The sequence below is a fragment of the Augochlora pura genome, chromosome 10 (assembly GCF_028453695.1).
Source record: "Augochlora pura isolate Apur16 chromosome 10, APUR_v2.2.1, whole genome shotgun sequence".
Taxonomy (NCBI): domain Eukaryota; kingdom Metazoa; phylum Arthropoda; class Insecta; order Hymenoptera; family Halictidae; genus Augochlora; species Augochlora pura.
Genome location: NC_135781.1, coordinates 17,537,604 through 17,558,162, shown reverse-complemented (window position 1 = coordinate 17,558,162; position 20,559 = coordinate 17,537,604). Strand labels below are relative to the sequence as shown.

Sequence of the window (20,559 nt, the reverse complement as noted above, 5' to 3'; positions counted from 1 at the left end):
GTTTATATGTAAAGCGTAACAATTTATTGTAAAATCAGTAATTAAATTGTATAAAAATATTGCATACTTTTTAATTATATTCTAACCTATGCAGATAATTACACATACAAAAGAGTGACTAGCATAAAACCTTTATGCTAAATGTATATAATTGTATGTACATATATACATATACATACACAACCGGTCTAAAATATTTCTCTATACATTTGTTTTTAGAAAAATTGAGAAACATTGTATAATAATATATTATTCGATTGTTATTAGCAGTATCCAAATAAATTTGTTCATACCTGATTTGTTTAGTTTTGTAGCCCACTCTGGAATAGGGTTCCTTTTGATTATATTTCATATTGCCCATTATTTTATAATTATACCATTAAATGTCGACTATACTTACTAATTTATACTCATAAAGAGATTGATAAATCATAATTTAGATTATTAGTCCGCTATACATATATGCATATGTACATACGTACATCATACATGCATGCATAGGCAACTCTCTTCTAATACATGATATGTGCTTAAATAGTAAATCAGGGGTAACAAGTACTTTCCTTGGGAAGGGTGTATTTTTGTCTCTATATTTTCGCAATGATTGACGGGCAACAACTGTTTGTTTATAGATTTATACGTTACAAGTAACACCATAAAAAATATGAAATCTTAAAAAAAACAAGTGATGAGAACAGTATGCCGAATAATACCGGTGGAAGCCTCGTTGATCTCGGTTTACTTTATCGATGAAATTATACTTCATATAATTGTTTTTTCAATTCATATAATTGACGTTCATATAAATGATTAATATATTTAACAATGTTTATATTCCATTCATGCTTTAAATAATTATTAAAACAACGTACTTTCAACAATTTTTGTAACTTGACACGTTTCTTATGGTCGAGTCTTTCAAAACTTTTGAATGTAACCAACGTGTAATTCCAAAAAGATGAAACGTTTAAAAAGTGAATTAATTAATGCGACAATTGAGTCATATTTGAAACGACGTCATTATCAGGCAGGCTACATTCTTAATTTTATTTCAAGAAATGTATTTAACATTGAAATATAGTTGGTAAACACAATATAACCTGTACTAATTTTCAATCTTTGATTGCAGACTAGTGAAGTGTTTTGTAAAACTAATCAGATGCATTGTCGAACAAGTGATGAAATGACTTTGAATGCAACTGCCACCTCTGCTACATCTCAAGACAACTCTATTATTTTTAGTGCTATTAGTATTGATGTAGCTGCTGCAGAGCAAGCATATCAACGGTATGTTTCCAGGTTCATTCACATTTTCTTCTGATTAATTTTATCTTGTAGTTTTATGAGACAAACTGCTTGTAAATAGATTTATTTGTTTCTTATTTTAATACAGTGCACGTATAATTTTTTTTAGATTAAAGATGTGGGTAAATATTGCACTCAACGATAAATTGAAAATGGAATTAAAGGGGCTTTTATACCCTGTATTTTGTCACTTGTATCTAGAGATGCTACATGGTGGTAATAAACAAGCAGCCATTCAGTTTTTAAAGTCACATCAAAATGAATTTAATAACGAAACTGAGAAAGACTTTCTAGAAGAGCTGTCTAGTGTATTTTCAGTACAAGATATTGAACTGAGACCGTTAGTAAATTCATTTAGAACTAGAAAATATAAGGTGGATATGTCTGATATTGCTCATTTGTGTCTTCAGCAGTTTCTTTCGAAGCATGGACACATTATATTAATGCAGGTAATGTAGCAGTTTTGCATTAATATTATACGAAAGTACTGTGAACATAACTTTATTTATTTCATTGTACAGATAATAAATTCACACCTGACAATAATTAAAAAAATAGATGTGCCTGAAACAGACACAGACGGATCCGATGAGTCAGGTTTAAGATGTGAAGTAGGAATAAATGGATACGTAGAGCAGCCATCAGGTACTGGAGCTGATCGTGAAATGCGAGAATTACAAGAAGCGATAAGATTAATTCGAAATAATTCGCATCAACCTTTACGAATATTTGCAGTGAATAATGCTATTGAAAAGTAATTGCATATAAATATAATTTTAGAATATATTTTTTCAAATATTAACGTTTTTTTATTGCTTAAATAGAGGATGAAAGAATAAATATAAATTTTTACGATTACAGTGCGAGTAGCGGTATAATTCCACCAAATATGGACAAATTAGCAGTAGGATTTAGCACTACAGAAATTAGATTATGGGGTATAAATGACACAGTATTAATTAAGCCAAAGCATGAAGAACCCTCCTTTTCGTTTGCCTCTGATAATTCAGTTTTAGATAAATTTTATGAAGCTGATGACAGAATGTAAGTTTCTTGATTTTTTAATTCAGTAAAATATAGATATATTTACAACAGATTATTTCTTTGTGTCTGTACAGAATGTAAGTTTATATGCTTTCTTTAAGGACTGAAGGAGGGGCAGTGATACTTAGAGGACATACGGATATTGTACATGATCTAAGGTTTATTCCAGAATCAGAAATACTACTTTCTGTATCTAGTGATAAAGATATGAGGGCGTGGAGACTTAATGATTACTCGTGTGCTGCAATTTATAGGTACCTGCATGTATTTCATATCAATGCGTTCTGTGTGTATTTAAGAATACTTATTTAATGATATACCACTAATACAGTGAATAATTATAATCTTGCAGCATTTAAAAATTATCTGTTTCAGTGGTCATAGTTATCCTATATGGTGCATGGATCTTAGTGTATTCAATTTATATGTGGCAACTGGTTCTCATGATAGGACTGCCAAATTATGGTCATTAGATAGAATATTTCCATTACGTATATTTGCTGGTCACTTTTTAGACATAAATGTACGTATATTATAAACAAGACCAAAGATATCGGTAATATATGTTTCCTGTATGTATATAAATTAATGGCTAATATGTTCTTTTGTAGTGTGTAAAATTTCATCCAAGCGCTCGATATTTAGCAACGGGTTCTGCCGATAAGACTGTCAGATTATGGGATAAAGATGACGGAAATTTATTGAGGGTATATATTGGAGCACAGTCAACGATTTATAGCTTAGCCTTTAGTCCGGATGGAAAGTATTTGGCAGCTGCTGGTAAAACATGTTCTATTACTTTAGAAAATATACTAACATAATTGGGTTATAGCAAATAATTTATTTATGACTCGACATAATAGTATAGTTTTATTAAACTATATAATTTGTAATTCAGTTTTTCTGATTTCTCAGGTGATGACAAATCTATCTCTGTCTGGGATTTAGCGACTAACGCGTTGTTAACCGAACTTAAAGGCCACGAGGACACAGTCATGAATTTAGATTGGAGTTTTGATGGTCAATACATTGCCAGTGGTAGTCTGGACGGTACTATTCGTTTATGGCCTACACACGATCATATTAAAATTCTCAATAGGTAACCTGACACTTTAAGATAAAAATTCTCTATATTTTACGTTGTGTAATTTTTGTATTTAAATTTCCATAATTCTCTTTTCAGTAATTCATCAAATGTAGTACCTGATATGGAATCACCACAAATATACTCAACATATTGCTCGAGTATTCTTTCCTTACGTTATTATAATAAGAATAATTCGCTCGTGTGTATCGGAACGGTGGATAATTTGTAATATACTAAATTAAAATTTAAAAAAATTAAATGCGATATATTTGTACGTTTAGGTCTTTTATTACTTCCCCTTGTAAATATCGGTACACTCGTTATAAGCTTCTAATACTGCAGCACCGTAGAAGGACAAATTATGACACGTCTGCCTTGCTTCCGTCAACTAATAATGTAATATAATTTACATAAAATCCAAGGAGAAAGAACAACATGTACCAGATTCCCGGTCGCCATGTTTGAAAATTTCTTGTTATTCGTGTAGGTTCGACGGTTCGTACACTAAAACAAGAAATTAAATACTACCAAAATATAATACTTTGTGTTCAGATTTTTGTTAAAGTTTAGACATGACATTACCATGATACTAATTGTTTTTCGATGATCCTAGATTCTAAAAGACAAGTTGACGTGGATGGTGACCGATCTTCCTCATTTATATTATTGACAACGTCACGAGTCACAATGTTAATATCATAGACTTGATCATGCCTCAAAAGATTATTATTCTCTTCACGAGAACTCCTCCTCGATTCAATCTGTTCGCTGATGTCCCGTAATTCTCCAACGCTATTAGAACTGCTGAAATAGTATATGCAAAACAATCATTTTTATTTATGACCTTGTATACCCACGTTTTATGCAATCTTTAACTAATGAGAAAATAATGCATACTCCTTTCGAACTTGTTTATCATTTTCCCATATCATCTCAGAGCACCATGACGGTCTCCTTATGGTGACTTTACCGGCGACAGAGTTACGCTGCCTGGCACAATCCTAAACATTAATTAACACGAACATGTTGAGCATACAATTTTTTGCTGTGCTTCACATTTAATTTGGTTACTCCAAAAAAATAAATTATTTATTATTACCTTCGTTACATCTTGTGAAGTTAAGGGTCTTGAAATTGTTGCAATGCTTGCTCTTCTTCTTGCCACCTGCAAGGTCAAATCAATAATGAAACCAAATATGAAGCTGATCCATTTACACATAAATTTCTGTTATTGATAATTAGTATTAAAAATTTGTTGTGCGTAGCAAAGATTATGTTAAAAATAATATAGAAACGTTACTAAACATTATTAAGTCATGTTTATATTTTACTGCTTTACCTGTTGCCCTATGTTGTAAATTATTTATGACTTGTGAATAATGTACATGTCACATGATCGCTATGAGTAGTTACAAATTATTTGTAGATAATTTAACACGATAAAAAATTCAAATTAAAAACGAGTTCCTGGAAGTGATAATTTTTCCGAGGACTCAAATACAAGACCTTTGAATGTCGCAAGAATTTAATTTCTTTTATGAATATTAAAAATTTCTTTATTTCCGCACCATTGTTCGGTTACTCAGAGACGATCCATTTCGGTATCGTGATGCTTGAAGAGATACGTCATATATCTCTCCTGGATCTTCTTCGATCACAATGTTGTGCATCAACAAAATTCGCCTGAAAATATTAAAAATGTTTTCTTTAAACTGGTTTACACATTGAGTATTAAGAGAAGAGAATTATTTATTTAGAATTCTAAAAACTGTCTACGTAAGCCTAATGCCAACAAAATGGCGACTTACGACCCTTAAAGGGCTGACTCTGACGGAAAATGTATTGGTCAATGTGTTTTAACGGTGATGAAATGCTTACTTAATCTCAGCAATTTCCGTCGATAAGTTTTCACACCTCGAACGCAATATTTGAAGATATTTGTCGGCTATGAAAATTCCTGGCGAGATTCTTTGTTCTTGAAGGACCGCTCCGAGTGTTTCAGCAGCGGATGAGATCTTATACGCACAAGTTTTCACTATATCTAACCTGTGTCGAACCCTTTCTAGTCTTTCCATCGACTCTCTATCCGTATACAGGGAATAACGAGATAGATTCTGTTATTCAAAAGAAAAGATTTAATGTTTAACAAAGCTCTAAAGTAATTTTTAGTAATAAAAGAGAGTAAGGTAAAACAGAATATGAACGTCTTTCTTAGATAAGAGCTGTGAATGTATTGGCATTGTGTGATAATGGTTCCCACAGAATTTCGCGATCAATAATAGAGTCGTGCTCATGTTATTTTTTAAGTTAGACTGTTTGCAAAATTTATGTTAACAAAGTTTTAATATTTTATTCACGTTTCATCCATCTTTTTAAACATTTATATCAAAATGTAATAATTATAAATATAGGATTCTATTCTATTCTAATATTCAGTTCCAAAACTGTATTTTAAGATGGATTTTTGTTCTAAAAATATTAAAAACTACATTGCACCTTACAGTATTCTTTTATCACGTTTTCTAAATTTGTATATTTTATATGATACCTGTATTTTTCTGTTATAATATTGGAACACGTATTTATCATTTTCCTTTTATGTAAATATAATATTTGTGTAGACGTTACGACATGTATTTATAGTTTCTTTTTATTTCTATTAATAGTTTTTAATTCACAGAAGTAAAGATTTTCTACTTCGAGATCATTTTAATTGAGTGGTTTGTTTTATTTATGCACTGGCGCGAAGGAAATATTTGAATGTTTACTTAAGGACGCTACTAAATAACAAAAATAGCTGTACGGTAAATAATGTAGAACGTTCGTTCCTGGGAGTTTTGGAAGACAAATGAATTTTGTTTCTTGTTGCATCCAAGTACATCGAGCCGATTCACGTGAGATAATTTTAAAAATATTTGCTTAACGAGGTAACAGATTATCAGAGTCATTTGTAATTCATTTGCAATTCACACCTTACTAAATGTTTTCAATGCATGGTGACGGTAATGTCTCGTGACGAAACTATTAGGTTTCATTATCCCTTACTTATACAGGTTGGAGTATTTAAAACAGTTCACCCGGTTAGCTTGTTTGTCTTTAATAATAGAAAAAAAGTTTTGGACACAAGTTGGTTGGCTTCAAGGAGCATATAATGTGGTAATAATAATTTTGTGATGGATAAGGACATAGAGGACATATGAAGGTCAAATCTATTTTTTAAATGGAATTATATATTTTTTATTCTAGAATCTTATTCTACGTAAGAAAAGAAGTAATTTTTGTCTGAAGCATTTTTGTATAGAAGCTTTAGTTTTTACGTTATCGAGAGATACAGCTATAACAATATTGATCTTTGATAATACTTTCGTTGCGTACATATATTGACTCCATTAATGAAGATGTTCAAGTTTATACCTCTGTCCTTCGATATCATAAAAACTATTGCTCCTATAAAAAAAATGCTCCAGATAAAAATTACATTATTTTGCGTAGAATAAGATTGTAGAATAAAAAGTATACCATTCTATTTAAAAAAATAGATTTAAATTATTCTCACCATATTATGTGCCTTGAAGCCAAGCAACTCTTATCTGAAACTTTATTTTCTATTGTGAAGAGTTATTCAGTCGACCCACTCTGTGTATTACTTAAGGCGTTATCGTTATGGAATATATAATTACTTCTATCTCTTCTTGTAATTTCTGAATTTCCTGCGCAAAATTTTGTTCCGAGAGGTCTCGTTGACTTTGCGACATTGCTACTCTTCGTTCCAACGTGATCCTATCCGTGCCCAGTCCTATAGAAAATGCGATGTACTTGCGCTGTAATTAATGGAAGTTAATCGAACTAATGGTAAACTGAAATTCTCGTTCGTTTTATCGTTCTCTTACCTCCAGCTCACTTTCCGATGAGACAAAGTTTTCCCTGAAACCAATTTGTATTAATTTGAATCTTTTAATCTGCATGCTGCTGGAATTTTCACTTATGTCCTTTTGTTGTAAAATTTTCAATGAATTTGTTACAAATGATGCTGCATCTCGAGCTTGGAACTCACCTGCACAGACTATTCGTTTCATCGAAATTCGCAAATCCCATACGTTGCAATCGGCTATCGGTGAAACTAGGAAAAGCGGGAAACTGATTTCTATCATCGACGAGCTCCTCTTGTTTGCTGCATCCGCAATGCCTTCTTGCACGATGGTATCGTTTGCAATCACCCTCGGACAAAGACCGTCTTGTGGCGAAGAGTCTCTGCGTTTTAATAACATTTAATGCACAGTTTTCCAGAACGTTCCCGTCTAGTTATTGAAGTATGCGACTTATCGACGATTTTGCCTATTAACGTCTTATTACACGATCAGAGATAATAATCTCGACAGCCACTACACTACAAGAATACATTTTGATGAAACTTTGCACAAATGTTTAATAGACTTATCCAAGAATTTAGTTCTATTTTTCGTGCTTATTTCTTACTATAGGGGAAAAATCAACCCCTTTATCAGACTATTTTAATCAAATAATTTATTTATGTAAAGATCTTCACAGTATTAATATAGCAGTACCATCTGTTGATGATATAAAAATGATTAACCGTCGGTTATTTTGGCTGACTGTTTGAAGTATGTAAGTAACGGTATATTATGAAAAGAACGGCAAGAATTAATATTTACGGTAAGAAATAAACTTTTCTTGCATAATCTAGTTGTATAAAGGTCGCTTGAAAATTTTTGTACCTTCCGAATATATGTTTAACTCCTAAATTAGTAGATTTTACTTCATATTTTGTGCACGTATTCTCTTCATGGCTGATACAATAGTATATGTATTTTGCGTGATATAAGTAAAGAAAGTAAAATATTTTATAGTAATTGTTATTTTTCCTGGTATAAGAGATTCAAATATATGTTATTTTTATCCGAATTTATACGGAGAAGATAAGAGATTTTAATCAATGTAACAATAGGCAATCGCATTATCCACGACAATTTTCTAAATAAAAGATGGAAACATTTGTTTTATTTATAACCGATGTGCACTACCATTTCATTAAGAAAATAGTGGATCATTTATTGGTACACCTAATATATCCCGAGCTGCGTGGCTTCCAGAGTAAATATTATTTTTCCTATCATACGGAATAGATCGCCGGATATAGTGTGATCGTGTGGTGCAGTAATGATTTCGATTGCATGGAATATTAGGCATTTCTGGCGGCGTTAAATATTCGTATATTTGAAATAACTTAATATTTAACTCTCTTTCCATTCATAAATTGAATACTATTTCATTCTCAATTAAAATATACGATAGAAACGAATACTATTTTAACAAGAAGCTTATCATTAATTCTTTAAGCATAGTGAGATTTGTAGTTGAATTTTTCACTCTGCAACGTTTGAATCTAAATAAAGCGTCTGGCAAAAAATTGACAAAGTGTTGATACGAGTTTCTATCGGTGCAGAATATTCGCACGTAATCACATCATGAATTTATTGTCGACATCGTGTCAACGTTTCGTACGAAAACAAATAGGTGGGAGCCCGAAGAATGAAGTATAAATAAATTTTTAGATTGTAAAAAAGTTTACGATGCGATCCAACATTGAATTTTTTCGTCTCGCAAGACAAACAGCCTGATTCGAAACAGGAAGGAAATGGTAAACGTTTCTGCATTTGCAGCGGAGACCTAACCCAAACCTAAACCTGACCTTCAGAATCACCAGACATTCTAAACATCCTATCACACTGCGATACGCAAATAAAAATTGTTTAAGTTTTGTGTTAGTGGACGATATTAGGTAACGTTGCATGTATCGATGAGCAACGTAAGCGAACTTGTATGTGCTGGGCAACCAAACTTGTTTATGTTACTTATATAAAATTGCATGGAATTGTAAATAAGAGCGTGCCAGAAAGAATTTACGGCCAGTTAGACGAGGGGAATATGCAAAAGGCAGTTACAATGTTTCGTAATGAGGCATACAATTTTAATGTGTGCTGCACAAGATTGCAAAGTCATTTTCAAGTTTCCACTACAAAGTTATTGTTCTCTTTAGAAAAAAATTCATCATTGGTATCATTGTATTAGCAACATCTTTTCCATCTGTTTTCATTTCTTAATACTAACACATCATCTACCGGTTGCTTTTGAATAATTTTAAAAACATTTATGCTTTACATTCAGAGGCTCTTTAGCAGGGTAGAGAAAAAATAGATTTTTGAAATAGTAAATAGATTCTAAATATCTTTACCTACTAATGTAATACACAATTTAGTTAAAAAGCTTTTTCTGAAACAGTATTTATATGTGGAGCTAACATTTTAAATATATTTAGCTACGTAATCTCCACATGCATGTACCTACGTTATCGAGAAAAATTTATTTATCAAAGTCTGTATTACATTAGAAGATAATAATATTTATAATATAATTTATAATAGCAACAATAAGCAGCTCCATACAATTTCTTGAGATTATTAAAAAAGATTCGGAAGCCTATTAATATTAGAGCTACCAAACCAGCCAAAATGACTGGTCTCTAACTGTGATTTTTACAGTTACTGAAATTGCAAGAACGTTTATGTTAGAATAGAAACCGTATGAAGTTTGAATAAATCCAATCTTGTCATTGTTATGAAACAATGTACATCAAGTCGCGTTTTGAGCTCGGTAGTTGCGTTAATCCAGTAAATAAAAGATTAATCAACGCCGATATTAAAAGTGAACCACTCTGGGCACTTAATTGGCAATAATTCTGACATCCATCGTCATTGTCAACTAAAATATAATAAATAGCAACATAAGGATTACCAACTTGTCGCTTCTCTCGGTTCGACCGAACAAGATCCTCCGTCTTCTCTCCATCGGTCTTCCGATTCGAATCCGCTTTTCCTGGAACCGGAGAAATTGAAAGAGACGACGAGGCTCGCGATCGGTCGTTCCTCGTCCCCTCAATCCTTCCATCATTTCCTCTGATCATCGTCTCGTCCTCGCTCTCGGATCCGATAGAACTATCCTCGTGATTCGACATTTCGGTGCCGACTGCTATGTATTTCTCACGACCGGCACTCGATGCGTCCACAAACGTCGGCGGACACGCCGGATCTTTGATCTTGACCAGATCTGCGGACGAGAGTACAGCCCAACCCGATAAATATACAATTATCATATTTTTAGTTTTGTAGAATTCCCGCAGATTTACCGTCGCTTGCAATCTTTGCTTGTTTATTCTGTCCGAGCTCGAAATCCTTCTCCGTATTGCCATTTTCCGTGCTTTCACTGGACGACGACGTGATCTTGTCTGATAGCAGAAGATGGTTCCCCTCTGTGGAAGAGTTGGCGACATGTTTGTCGACGCTCTGATCGAAAATGCGAATCATTACAAGCGAGTAAATTTGTTTCGACTCTTAACGGACAGACGCGAAATTTTATCTTTAAACCCATAGATTACAATTATTTATTGTACAGATTGGCGCGAAATTCTAGTTTCGAATTTTTGTTCATGTTCGTAGATAAAAATCGTTTCCTAGTTTTATAGATTTACATTCATGGTTCATTAATGTACTGCAGAGTTTTAATCTTTTTTGCAAGTTATCAGAAAAATGTGCAACTAAATATTCGAAATGAAGAAACTATGAAATTATTCAGAACTATTGTAGATTTTCATGAAATTTTTCTTTGAAATAATCTATGAAATTCATAGATTATAATTATTTATATTCCTTGTACGTTAGATTGTTGTAAAATTGTAGTTTTTATTAAGTTACTGAAAAATGTATAATTATAATTCTATAAGAATCAAAGGAAATTGTTCACATTTGTAGGTAAAAATCGTTTTCCAGTGTATCGATTAAAATTCTTTGTTCACTAACCCTTTTTCCTACAATTTGTGCCATAGCTAAGCCTATTAACATATCTTCGTCCGTAATAATTTTTCTAATAGAATAAGAAAATTTTTGATTTCTTCTGATAACGGAAAAATGAAATTTTGTTTTAATTCAGAAGAAGCGAGTAGCATTCGTATTTAGCGGATTACGTATGAAATCTTCATCAGTCTTCATTATATTCTTACGTAAATTATTAAAAATGTGGACAACTAAATATTAAAGATAAAGAAATACATGGTGAATAATCTAAAACTGACGCACACTTGCGTAAGATTCTAATTTCGACTGCCTTTTAAATTCTCCTTTTAAAATCGTATCCTTTATTCATAAGGGTGTCGCAAAAAGTCGCGATATATCTGCAAGTTACTGCAAAAACATGGAGCAAAGTGTTACACGTTGCGTATCGACTTGAAACAGAAAAAACTGTGAAGACATTATTACATTACTCTCGAATAGACTGTAGATCTTTATGGAAAATGAAAAAGAGCTAATAAAGACGTAGGCGACAAGCACAAGTTTCTTACTTTCTTTAATCATTTTAATAAATTTAAATTAATACATAGACGTTTTTAGTATTTCTTAATTTGTTCATCGTTTTAAATTATATCTTCCCATTTTTTTCACATATGCATAAAATCTGCAGTCTACTTTCGGCATATTGAAATTGTCGAAAGAAAGGGAACACATCGTAACTAAATTTCCATAAATAAAATTCCATAAATTTCTACAGCCTATGAACTATAATCTCGGTGGAAGATCGCAGTAGATGAAAGTATACAATTTACCGATACTTAAGGACCTTTAAAGGAGGTAAAATATGAGGTAAGTACATGGTACTCTTGTTGCAAGAAAACAGCCGACGTCATGTTTGTCAGCTGTTGGATAATTGGCTCGATTCGCGGGATCCACGTTTCAAACGTAATTCGACGAATGAATGAATTTTCGTCACAGTTCGCTGACACGAAAAACCATCGAAATATGAAAAACGATTGCACTGAGTCCAAGAATTCTCAAAGAAAATATTTTCGCAGCGATAGGTAGCGACGTTTCAAGGCGAGTCATTTGATTTATCGTGAATATTTGGTTTACTGTGAAAATAAAGCCTGGACCTAAATACTCTCCCGACAGAACGCGCGGCCGTTAAGAGTCAATTTTCTTTATGTGCACGCTGTTTCAACTGAATCTTACTTTCGGTTCTCCGTTTTTCAATTTAGGCTGCTTCTCGTTAAAGATTTCGGTGATTACAGAGTAATTATCAGTGTCCTCTCCAACTCGAGGCAGCTTCAGTTCCGTCACGGGCGATCTTCTCGTTGGTAAGCATTGAGGACTGTCGGGTCTCTCGTTGAGAGAATCGTGTGATGAGCTACCGATGAATTTTCCATTCTCGATCAACGATCGACAAGCGTTGACGAAACCTTTCCTGCAAGGACTCGTTTCACGATCTCGCTCAGATTCCTCATCTTGCATGTCTGCCAGACGAACTGTGGGATTGCTGGATGTACGACGTAATTCGAGGGTGTCCTCTTGATCCTTCGTCTCGATCACGTCGAACGATCGACAGAACACCGACAGTTTGCGCTTCGGAATCTTCAGCAGATCGGCATTGTTGTCCTGTGGACTGCTGTTCCGGTAGTCATTGGACTGAGGTTTCGATGACTGGAGCAGATAGCAATCCGTCTTCTGGACAGTGGATTCGTCCATTTGATGGTCCGCGGTCTAGTTGTTCACTTGGCGCGGTAATTGGTTCGGAAATGTTTACCTATTGGAAGATAAAATAGTTGCTAGTTAATTGTACAATAGCTTGAACTTGTCGTGCCTTCTTTCTCTTGTTTTCTGAGAAAACTGATTCGGCTACGTATCAAATTGCTTCAGACACGTATCTATCTTTTCGTACCGAATTACACCGTATTCTTTATGGTTATAAAAATTGTTTAATTTTGACTATCGCAAACCGTCACTATCAAGTCGTTCATTGACTATCACAACAGTTATAGGCACATCAGTTTACTTAGTTCCTCTATATCCCCTCCTTATACATCACATCGCACCCTCTCCTTTTCTTTCTTTTATACTTGCAAATTTTTTTACGTCTGACCTTATCTCTACTATTAATATTAATATTTTTGTTTTGCACTTTATTTTGTTCTATTTATATTAATATCTTTATTCTAACTCTTTTATAATTATACTTGTGTAATTGTTTTTGTATTGCCGATGTTACAAAGGGTCGTCCTGTAGAGAGTGTTTCAAAAGTTATTCAAAATCGGAAAATGTGGTTCATGAGGTCATTTGAAGTAATATTTTCCTTAGTGCAAATGCAAACCGCAGCTTTGTTTATGAGTTATTAACAAAAAATACTAGTCAATGAGAAGCGAGCCCGACTGGTGCCAACGAACGAACAGTTCCGCTCCTAGCCTTGGCCGTCTCGTGCCGGCCAATCTTGCCTTTCATTGGTTATTGTTTTTCGTTAATAATTTGCAAAGAAAGCCGTGGATTGGAAAAAGTTACTTCAAATAATTTCAGGAACCTCACACTTCATGATTTTGAGCAACTTTTGTATTTACTTTCTTCAATTACGTTTTCTAATCTACCTAAAATTCTATCTATCGTTCTGTCTCGGGTAACTAAAGCAACATTTAATCCGATTAAAGTTGCAAAATAGAGTTGCATGAAAGTGAAAAATAAAGTTGGAAGTTTGAAAAATATATTTTTTGGATCCTAATGATATTAAGAAGATGTAATCAGCGTAAGATTAGTGTAAAAATTGATTTTTAAATCCGATGGAGGAATGCGTAGTTCTAAAAAAGGTATACATTAAATTCAGCTCGTATAAGTTATAAGGGGATATTCTAGTGCGAATCCTTGAAAAATCGTTTTTTCTTTACATAGGCTTAAACATGCGTCTGTCAGAGATTTTATGTCTGAATTTGGAAAATTAAGGAAGTTACAGCTGGTTGATCATTTATATGAATGACCAATATTGATATACAAAAAGTTGAAATGTTTTTCTCAAAAGTATGTTTCTCAAAACGGTGACCATGATACCGTTTGCCGATTTCAAATTCGACTACGTTTCAAAGATAGCTGATGTCATCAATTTTAACTTTCACTTAACAATAAAGCTTGTAAATGCGACTGCAGAAGATATTAGTTTCCACTCAGTATACCAAGGAAAGTTAAACAAATACGCAGTTTATATTAGAATACCCCGTTAAATATGTCGTCAGTATAATGTGACAAAGGATCGTGTGCATAATGCGCAAGTTTAGTTGCCTGTGTGTGGAAGTTCATGAACCACCCACGGGTGTTTGACGCGGTCGGTTTAGCGTTAAAAAGATTATTATGTAACAGAATGGAGCGTGCGACGATAACAGGGAACGTGGACGATAACGTCCGCGGCCGTACATCAAATCAACCAGAACGTTTAAATTAACCGAATCGGGCGCATGCGTATTTTTCAACCGCGTTTTCCTCGGGCCGATAAACAATCCGCATACATTACGCCGGCCGGTTAATTAGAGCTGCCAATGTACTCAATTTAGCGCTGGTGATCATATCATTGAGGCAGCAAATTGGCTTGTCCTTGCCACGGATTCTAAACGTTCACGGGGCACATTAAAACAACCTAACGCATGTGTTTCTCGTCCGTCGCGTCAATTTATTAAGACAAACGTCGTCAGAGTCGACCGGTATGTCTTAATTGATTGTTTGATCGAATATTGAATACAGGTAATACGTTCCGCTTCGGAATAACTAGAACTGTTCGATAAGCTCAGGCGATTCAACAAAAAATGAAACAAAAATAATTTGCTTGATAATCGGTTAATTTTGTGATTGCGAACACTTGTGCGAATACTATTCGGCGACGAGATTGGGTAAATCTGCTTTGCATAAAGCTAGAAACATTTACATTAAAACGAAGCGTTTAGAATACTTTTACTCTATAATCGAATTCCGTAAAGTTTCTGTAAAAAGTGGAAAAAGTGTTCTTCGTTGTACAATTTTTATGAAGCTTCAACACGAAGAATTAATTGAACTTCTTTTTACCTTGACCTTTATATTAGATCTATGTTTTAGAGTTTCTCTTCGCGAAAGGTTTTAGTCAAAATAAATGGGATTAGTGCACGCGTTATTGATTTTATTTATTACGTGTCGAAGTGCGGAGTATTAGAAACGAACGACAATCATTAATTAGGACTCTTTTATTTCTGTCTTTGCAAAATGTGTTTGCAATTTAACTGAACGATACAATTTATTTAAGCGTCGAGATATTCAGTATAAACTAATTTGACGAATATTTGTATTATTATTTCTGTTGGACCAAAATTTACAGTTTTTATTTGCAATGCGATTTGGCGTAAAATTATTCAAAGGCGTAATAGGCTACGATTTTACAATCAATGAGATTTTTAAATGCCATCGTCGGTATAAATGTTCCGCAAAATCCTGCGCGATTTTGGCTATAATATCAAAGCTCAACAAGGACTGGCAATTAATACTTTATATCGTGTTTAATACATCCATTAGTTTCCGTACTATATATTTGCTAAGGACTTAATCGAAAATTGTTTAATTCGAGTACTTTAGTCAACGTGTTAATTGGTCAACGGTTAGCGTAACGTTTGCATGTACTAATCATTTTTCTTCATTCATTTCTTTTTATTGCGAAAAGATTATACTGCATCATTAATCGACGATATGCGAGGTAAATGGTAATTATCGGAATATTTCATGACACGGAGCCAGCGGAATACACGATGATCTTCGATACAGGTTGCGTGTACTTGACCGCGAGCATAGGTGTGGCCAAGGAATCCGCGTAAGTGTAACAATATTAAATCTTTCTAAGATTTCGCGGTCACTAGGTCGTTTACTCGATTTTAACGCTAAACTCACAGTGGTATTCAAGATGGTCAGATTCGCATTGTTTTGTTTCAAAATTACAGTGCAGAGACCCTTATTTATTTTTAGAATATTCTGATATTCAAATGTTCTATTGTTTAAACATTGTATTATGTAGACACATATAAAATAAATGTTCTAGCATGAGGAAACAAATAGAAAATAAAGAATACAATTTTTTCCTGCTAAGGCATCGTTATCGTGAAAATCGACTTTGAATATTCAGCATTTCCAATGATTTTTCCTTATATGTCTTATTTTTGTTTAGATCCATAGACAGAAGTGAGTAACACAGTACGTTACGATAATACTTACATTTGTACTATTTGTATTTATCAGTAACCTTAACATACGGCATCTATCGAGATCCATCTATATAAACTATTATATTCTAAACTATAATTACAGTGAGCAACGAAAGTATTCAAACGCCTTTTAAAGCGGAATGACTTTTTACTAGATTTGAATTAAAATGCCATTTTTTGATTTTGCTACTCGAATATTCAAAGTCGATTTTCTCGACAATGAAATCTCAAATGAAAAAATTTTGTTTCCTACTTTTTATTTATTGTTTCGTGTAGAATTACCTCCTTTTTGGATGTATCACCGATACTGTCATATTTTGTAGGAGACAAATGCCGAAACATCTGAATAAATTGAATCATGTCATTTTTATACAGCTCAGTACTTTCAGTGTAATATGCCTTTGGAATTTTAAGCGATGGTATTTACTTATACCTCGTACCCTTTAACATGACAACATCTATGTATCGTTCAGTAAAGATTACTTATACCTATAGCACCGCATGGAAGCGTCCACGGTAGATTTAGTATAAACTAATGAAATATATGTAAACTGAAAAGAATATTTCATCAGTAGATTGCAGATTTTTGGTGGATCATTCATGCTGGTCACGGATCAGTGAGAAGATGAAATTGAATGACAGTGTGGTCTGCGGTTTCATGGCTGCTGTTTACTATCTTTATTTGACAATGTGCTTTAACGTGATCTGTAAAGTACTTACAGTGGGTAAAAATAGTATTCATGCATGTTTTAAAACGGTATCATTGTTGAAAAATTGAACCAAATGACTTGAATTTTTATGAGACGATAGAAGGATTAGTCTGTCTGAAAATGACCATAATTTAATCTTCTTATTACTTAAAATGAAACGAATAGTATATAAAATCGTATTTTTTAATCATACCTATGTGTGCCTACAACGAAAATTTAAAAATGCGTTTTGCAGCTCCCGCTAAATACAGTCGTAGAAAATGACAATTCTCGCTATATTTAATTAAATGTAACTCATAACAACGTTAATAAATTTCCCACAAACTTTATTGCTTAAATTTTCGTGGTAAACCCGAATAGGGAATTGAAAAAAACGTGAGCTTCTATTTTTTTCTTAATCATCGTACAGAAACGTGTAATCCTATTCTCCAACAAAACTCGAGTCAGTTAGTTCAGTTTTAAAAACAGTTATTTAAGCGGTATTGAACATTTATGAAACATGTGAGTCAACAATTTTGCAGTGTTAATGTATACCACGCAATAGCTTGACTCACAATTTCCGTTTAAATGTATCGACTTTATCCTTCAACCTAATAAATAAGAGTTATACAGTCGCTATTGTTTGCAATGACTTGACTCATTATAATGATAATGTACGATCACAATTTGTCTCAAGAAACTGGGTTCATTAATGATTTGACCTAATATTTTAATTTCCGTTATAGAAGTCGATTCATAATTAATTTAGAATAACTATCTGTATAGTACACTGTACGCGGGAGCTTATCGTTTTTGAGAAATACTGGGAAATCAGTTCTTCCTGAACGATAGATAGATCTTTTTAAAATTATGCCATTCGCAGATTCGTAAAATACACGGAAACTTTTGAATTAGCAATTCCTATCATTTAATATCGTATTCAAAATGAGCAGAGATTATGAGAATGTTAGCAGAGAATTGATAAATAGATTCATCGGTTTAATGCATCTTCGTATTCCACGAAGAAGAGGAGATTCATCTTCAAAGTTCCGCGAATTAAAAACGGGGCAGATGTATTTTTCTTGATTTGTCACGGTAATTCTGTAAATGTACTTAACACCTTAGCTAGCGAAAGCTTAATAATAGATATTCAAGTTATTACGTTTTATCTAACACACGTTTAACAATTTTCTTGTAATAGTAATTTACAAAGGAATTATTGTATTACATCAAGCAAAATAATTTGTTAATTTGTTAATTTGTCTCCACTGTTAACACTTTGATCGCTGCGCCACTCATATGTGAATAACGGAATTATTTATTTAGATTTGAAAATCAGTTTTCAACTAGTCTATTACAATTTCCTAATTTTATTAAGATTCGCATAACGTAAGAATGTTGAATAATAATAGATATCATACAACTTTATTTTTAATTTTTAATTTAGGTCAAGAAAATACTTTGATTTTATAAATATGTTGAGGTAGTGGCATGACAGTTGAAGTATTAAACTTTTTAAATGTATTCTGATCTAGAATTTTGTAAACATCGATTTGTATTGATTTATAAAACTAACGAACTCTTGCAGGGTGACTCATTTAACACTTTTACCTCAATCTTCTTTGTAAACTACGCATACAAGACAATGCTTCGAACGAAAGTTGTCTAGTATAAAGAGGAACATATGCAGTAACAATTAATTTTTCACTATTTCCTTCTTTATCAACATACGAGGGTGACCTTGACTGTTTACCTATAATGTAATACGGAATAAAAAAATATTAAGATACAGGGGTTGAGAAATTAATGTTTATCAAAATACATTTTAGTTGATTTTTAATGCAAGAAATGATGAAAATGTCGTCCATCACATCGAATGCAAGCACCTAGGCAATGCTAGTGATATTATACATGTACAAGTATTTGACATTTTGTCAAGCGACCCCCATATGTTCATAAAAGAGGATAATAGCAAGCAACATTTGTTCGCAACATATTTTTATACAATATGTAGTTTCCAAGAAAAATTCAAGCAAAAGATTTAAACGATTTACTCTGTAAATATTCGAAGCAAATATAGCAAAAAAGCTTACTATCCGACGAGTCGATACGATATGTCCGATAGACTTTAACCCTTTGCACTCGAGTGGTAACTCTAAGGCACCACTAAAATTATTCTATTTCATCCCAAAATAATTTTTGCAACAATAAGGTTTAGATTTAAAAAATTGTCAAGTAGTAAAACTGTTGGTAGGAGTCACAAGAATAAATTTTGTATGCATACAAATTTATTTTGTTAAATAGAATGGAAATACCACGAACCAGAAAAATTATTTCAAATTTTCAGTTAAAATGGCCCCGAGTGCAAAGGGTTAAACTTTGTGGGAGCCTTCGGTTTTTTGCTGCTATCGCATAGATCGAAATCTTTGACAAACCTTAATTTTCTCAAAGAATTTATTACGCAGAACTCGGATATCCAAACTATTTCGCACGATTCTGCTTTCTCGTAATGTAGCTAGATGACTTTTCTCGCATCGCCTAAGCAAAGTCATTGGTCAGAGAAACCCGTAGGTACAGTGCAGATACGTATGCAAGTTCTCCAGAACTTTTCCAGTCATTCCTACATATACACTATTTACAGTTTCAGCGTAGCGTGACAGCATTCACAGTTTCGGAACGGCGGCGCAGCGTAAAAGCGTTTACAGCCTATACGTTAATCAGTCGCCGACAGGAAAAGCGTTTCAACTACGAACAAAATGCATTGTGACCGTTTTTCACATTCGATCGGCCCACGAGTGGTCTGAACAAGGAGATAAAAATCGCGGAAAAATGTATCCGATCAACTTTCACTGACCGCACCAGTCCACACGTAGTATCGCGGGAATCGAATGCTTCCTTCAAAAAATCTGACTCACGCTCGAAACCGGGAAAACGAGACCGCTTCCTGTCGGGGGATCACCATGGTAGAAAGAAGGAAAGTTCCCTTACCTATGTCATCGGGGATAATGTGTAGGAGCTCGCGTAGTCGTTCTTAAAAAGAAAAGATGCACATCGTTATCGGTGACTGCAGAGCCTTCGCGTCGCGACTATGTGCTTGGGCTCGGCGTGCTTTTTCTTTTGTTCATTTAAGTAGCCGGCGAAGAAGGTTGTCGGCAATTGCATAAACAAAAACAACAAATCCACGAAAGAGGAGACGGAACACGACTGGCACGAATGCCGCGGGCAGACTGAATGCGAACGCGTATAATGCCGCTGTCTCTTTTTCTCTCCCTCTCTGTCTCTGCCGGCGCTCTCTTTCTTTCTTATTTGCTTACCTTGTATCTCTCTCGCTCTCTCTC

At 33.6% G+C, this 20,559-nt stretch overlaps 2 protein-coding genes across 4 annotated transcripts; one reads left to right on the top strand and one right to left on the bottom strand.

The window, feature by feature from the left end:
- The first annotated feature begins 524 nt into the window (after window positions 1-524).
- Wda (will decrease acetylation) lies at window positions 525-3,694 on the top strand. Of its 2 annotated transcripts, none has more exons than XM_078192257.1 (10): window positions 525-1,060; window positions 1,130-1,287; window positions 1,415-1,754; window positions 1,827-2,059; window positions 2,167-2,349; window positions 2,451-2,603; window positions 2,725-2,872; window positions 2,961-3,129; window positions 3,265-3,448; window positions 3,533-3,694. In XM_078192257.1, the coding sequence occupies exons 1-10, from the start codon at window positions 959-961 to the stop codon at window positions 3,663-3,665; spliced, it is 1,803 nt and encodes a 600-aa protein (XP_078048383.1). In that variant the 5' UTR covers window positions 525-958; the 3' UTR covers window positions 3,666-3,694. The 2 variants fall into 2 exon arrangements, with proteins under 2 accessions (XP_078048383.1, XP_078048384.1); XM_078192258.1 differs by having other exon boundaries at window positions 528-1,027.
- A 17-nt stretch (window positions 3,695-3,711) lies between these two features.
- LOC144475881 (uncharacterized) lies at window positions 3,712-20,443 on the bottom strand. 2 transcript variants are annotated; one of them, XM_078192255.1, is made up of 13 exons: window positions 20,210-20,443; window positions 12,514-13,084; window positions 10,641-10,797; window positions 10,254-10,561; window positions 7,491-7,687; window positions 7,327-7,360; window positions 7,117-7,257; window positions 5,315-5,550; window positions 5,005-5,119; window positions 4,536-4,601; window positions 4,334-4,437; window positions 4,019-4,240; window positions 3,712-3,940 (listed from the first exon to the last, which is right to left on the bottom strand). In XM_078192255.1, exons 2-13 carry the CDS (start codon window positions 13,024-13,026, stop codon window positions 3,796-3,798), a joined length of 2,238 nt encoding a protein of 745 aa, XP_078048381.1. In that variant the 5' UTR covers window positions 13,027-13,084; window positions 20,210-20,443; the 3' UTR covers window positions 3,712-3,795. The 2 variants fall into 2 exon arrangements, with proteins under 2 accessions (XP_078048381.1, XP_078048382.1); XM_078192256.1 differs by having other exon boundaries at window positions 4,019-4,237.
- Between the last annotated feature and the right edge of the window lie 116 nt (window positions 20,444-20,559).

Bases quoted from the DNA above. Each gene is read 5' to 3' on its own strand.
- Wda (XM_078192257.1), top strand. From the start codon at position 959: ATGAAACGTTTAAAAAGTGAATTAATTAATGCGACAATTGAGTCATAT. The intron at 1,288-1,414 runs GTATGTTTCCAG...AATTTTTTTTAG, and splicing joins GCAGAGCAAGCATATCAACG to ATTAAAGATGTGGGTAAATA. The intron at 2,060-2,166 runs GTAATTGCATAT...TTACGATTACAG, and splicing joins GTGAATAATGCTATTGAAAA to TGCGAGTAGCGGTATAATTC.
- LOC144475881 (XM_078192255.1), bottom strand. From the start codon at position 13,026: ATGGACGAATCCACTGTCCAGAAGACGGATTGCTATCTGCTCCAGTCA. The intron at 5,120-5,314 runs GTAAGCATTTCA...TAATATTTTCAG, and splicing joins ACGGAAATTGCTGAGATTAA to GCGAATTTTGTTGATGCACA. The intron at 4,602-5,004 runs GTGCGGAAATAA...TTGACCTTGCAG, and splicing joins CTCTGAGTAACCGAACAATG to GTGGCAAGAAGAAGAGCAAG.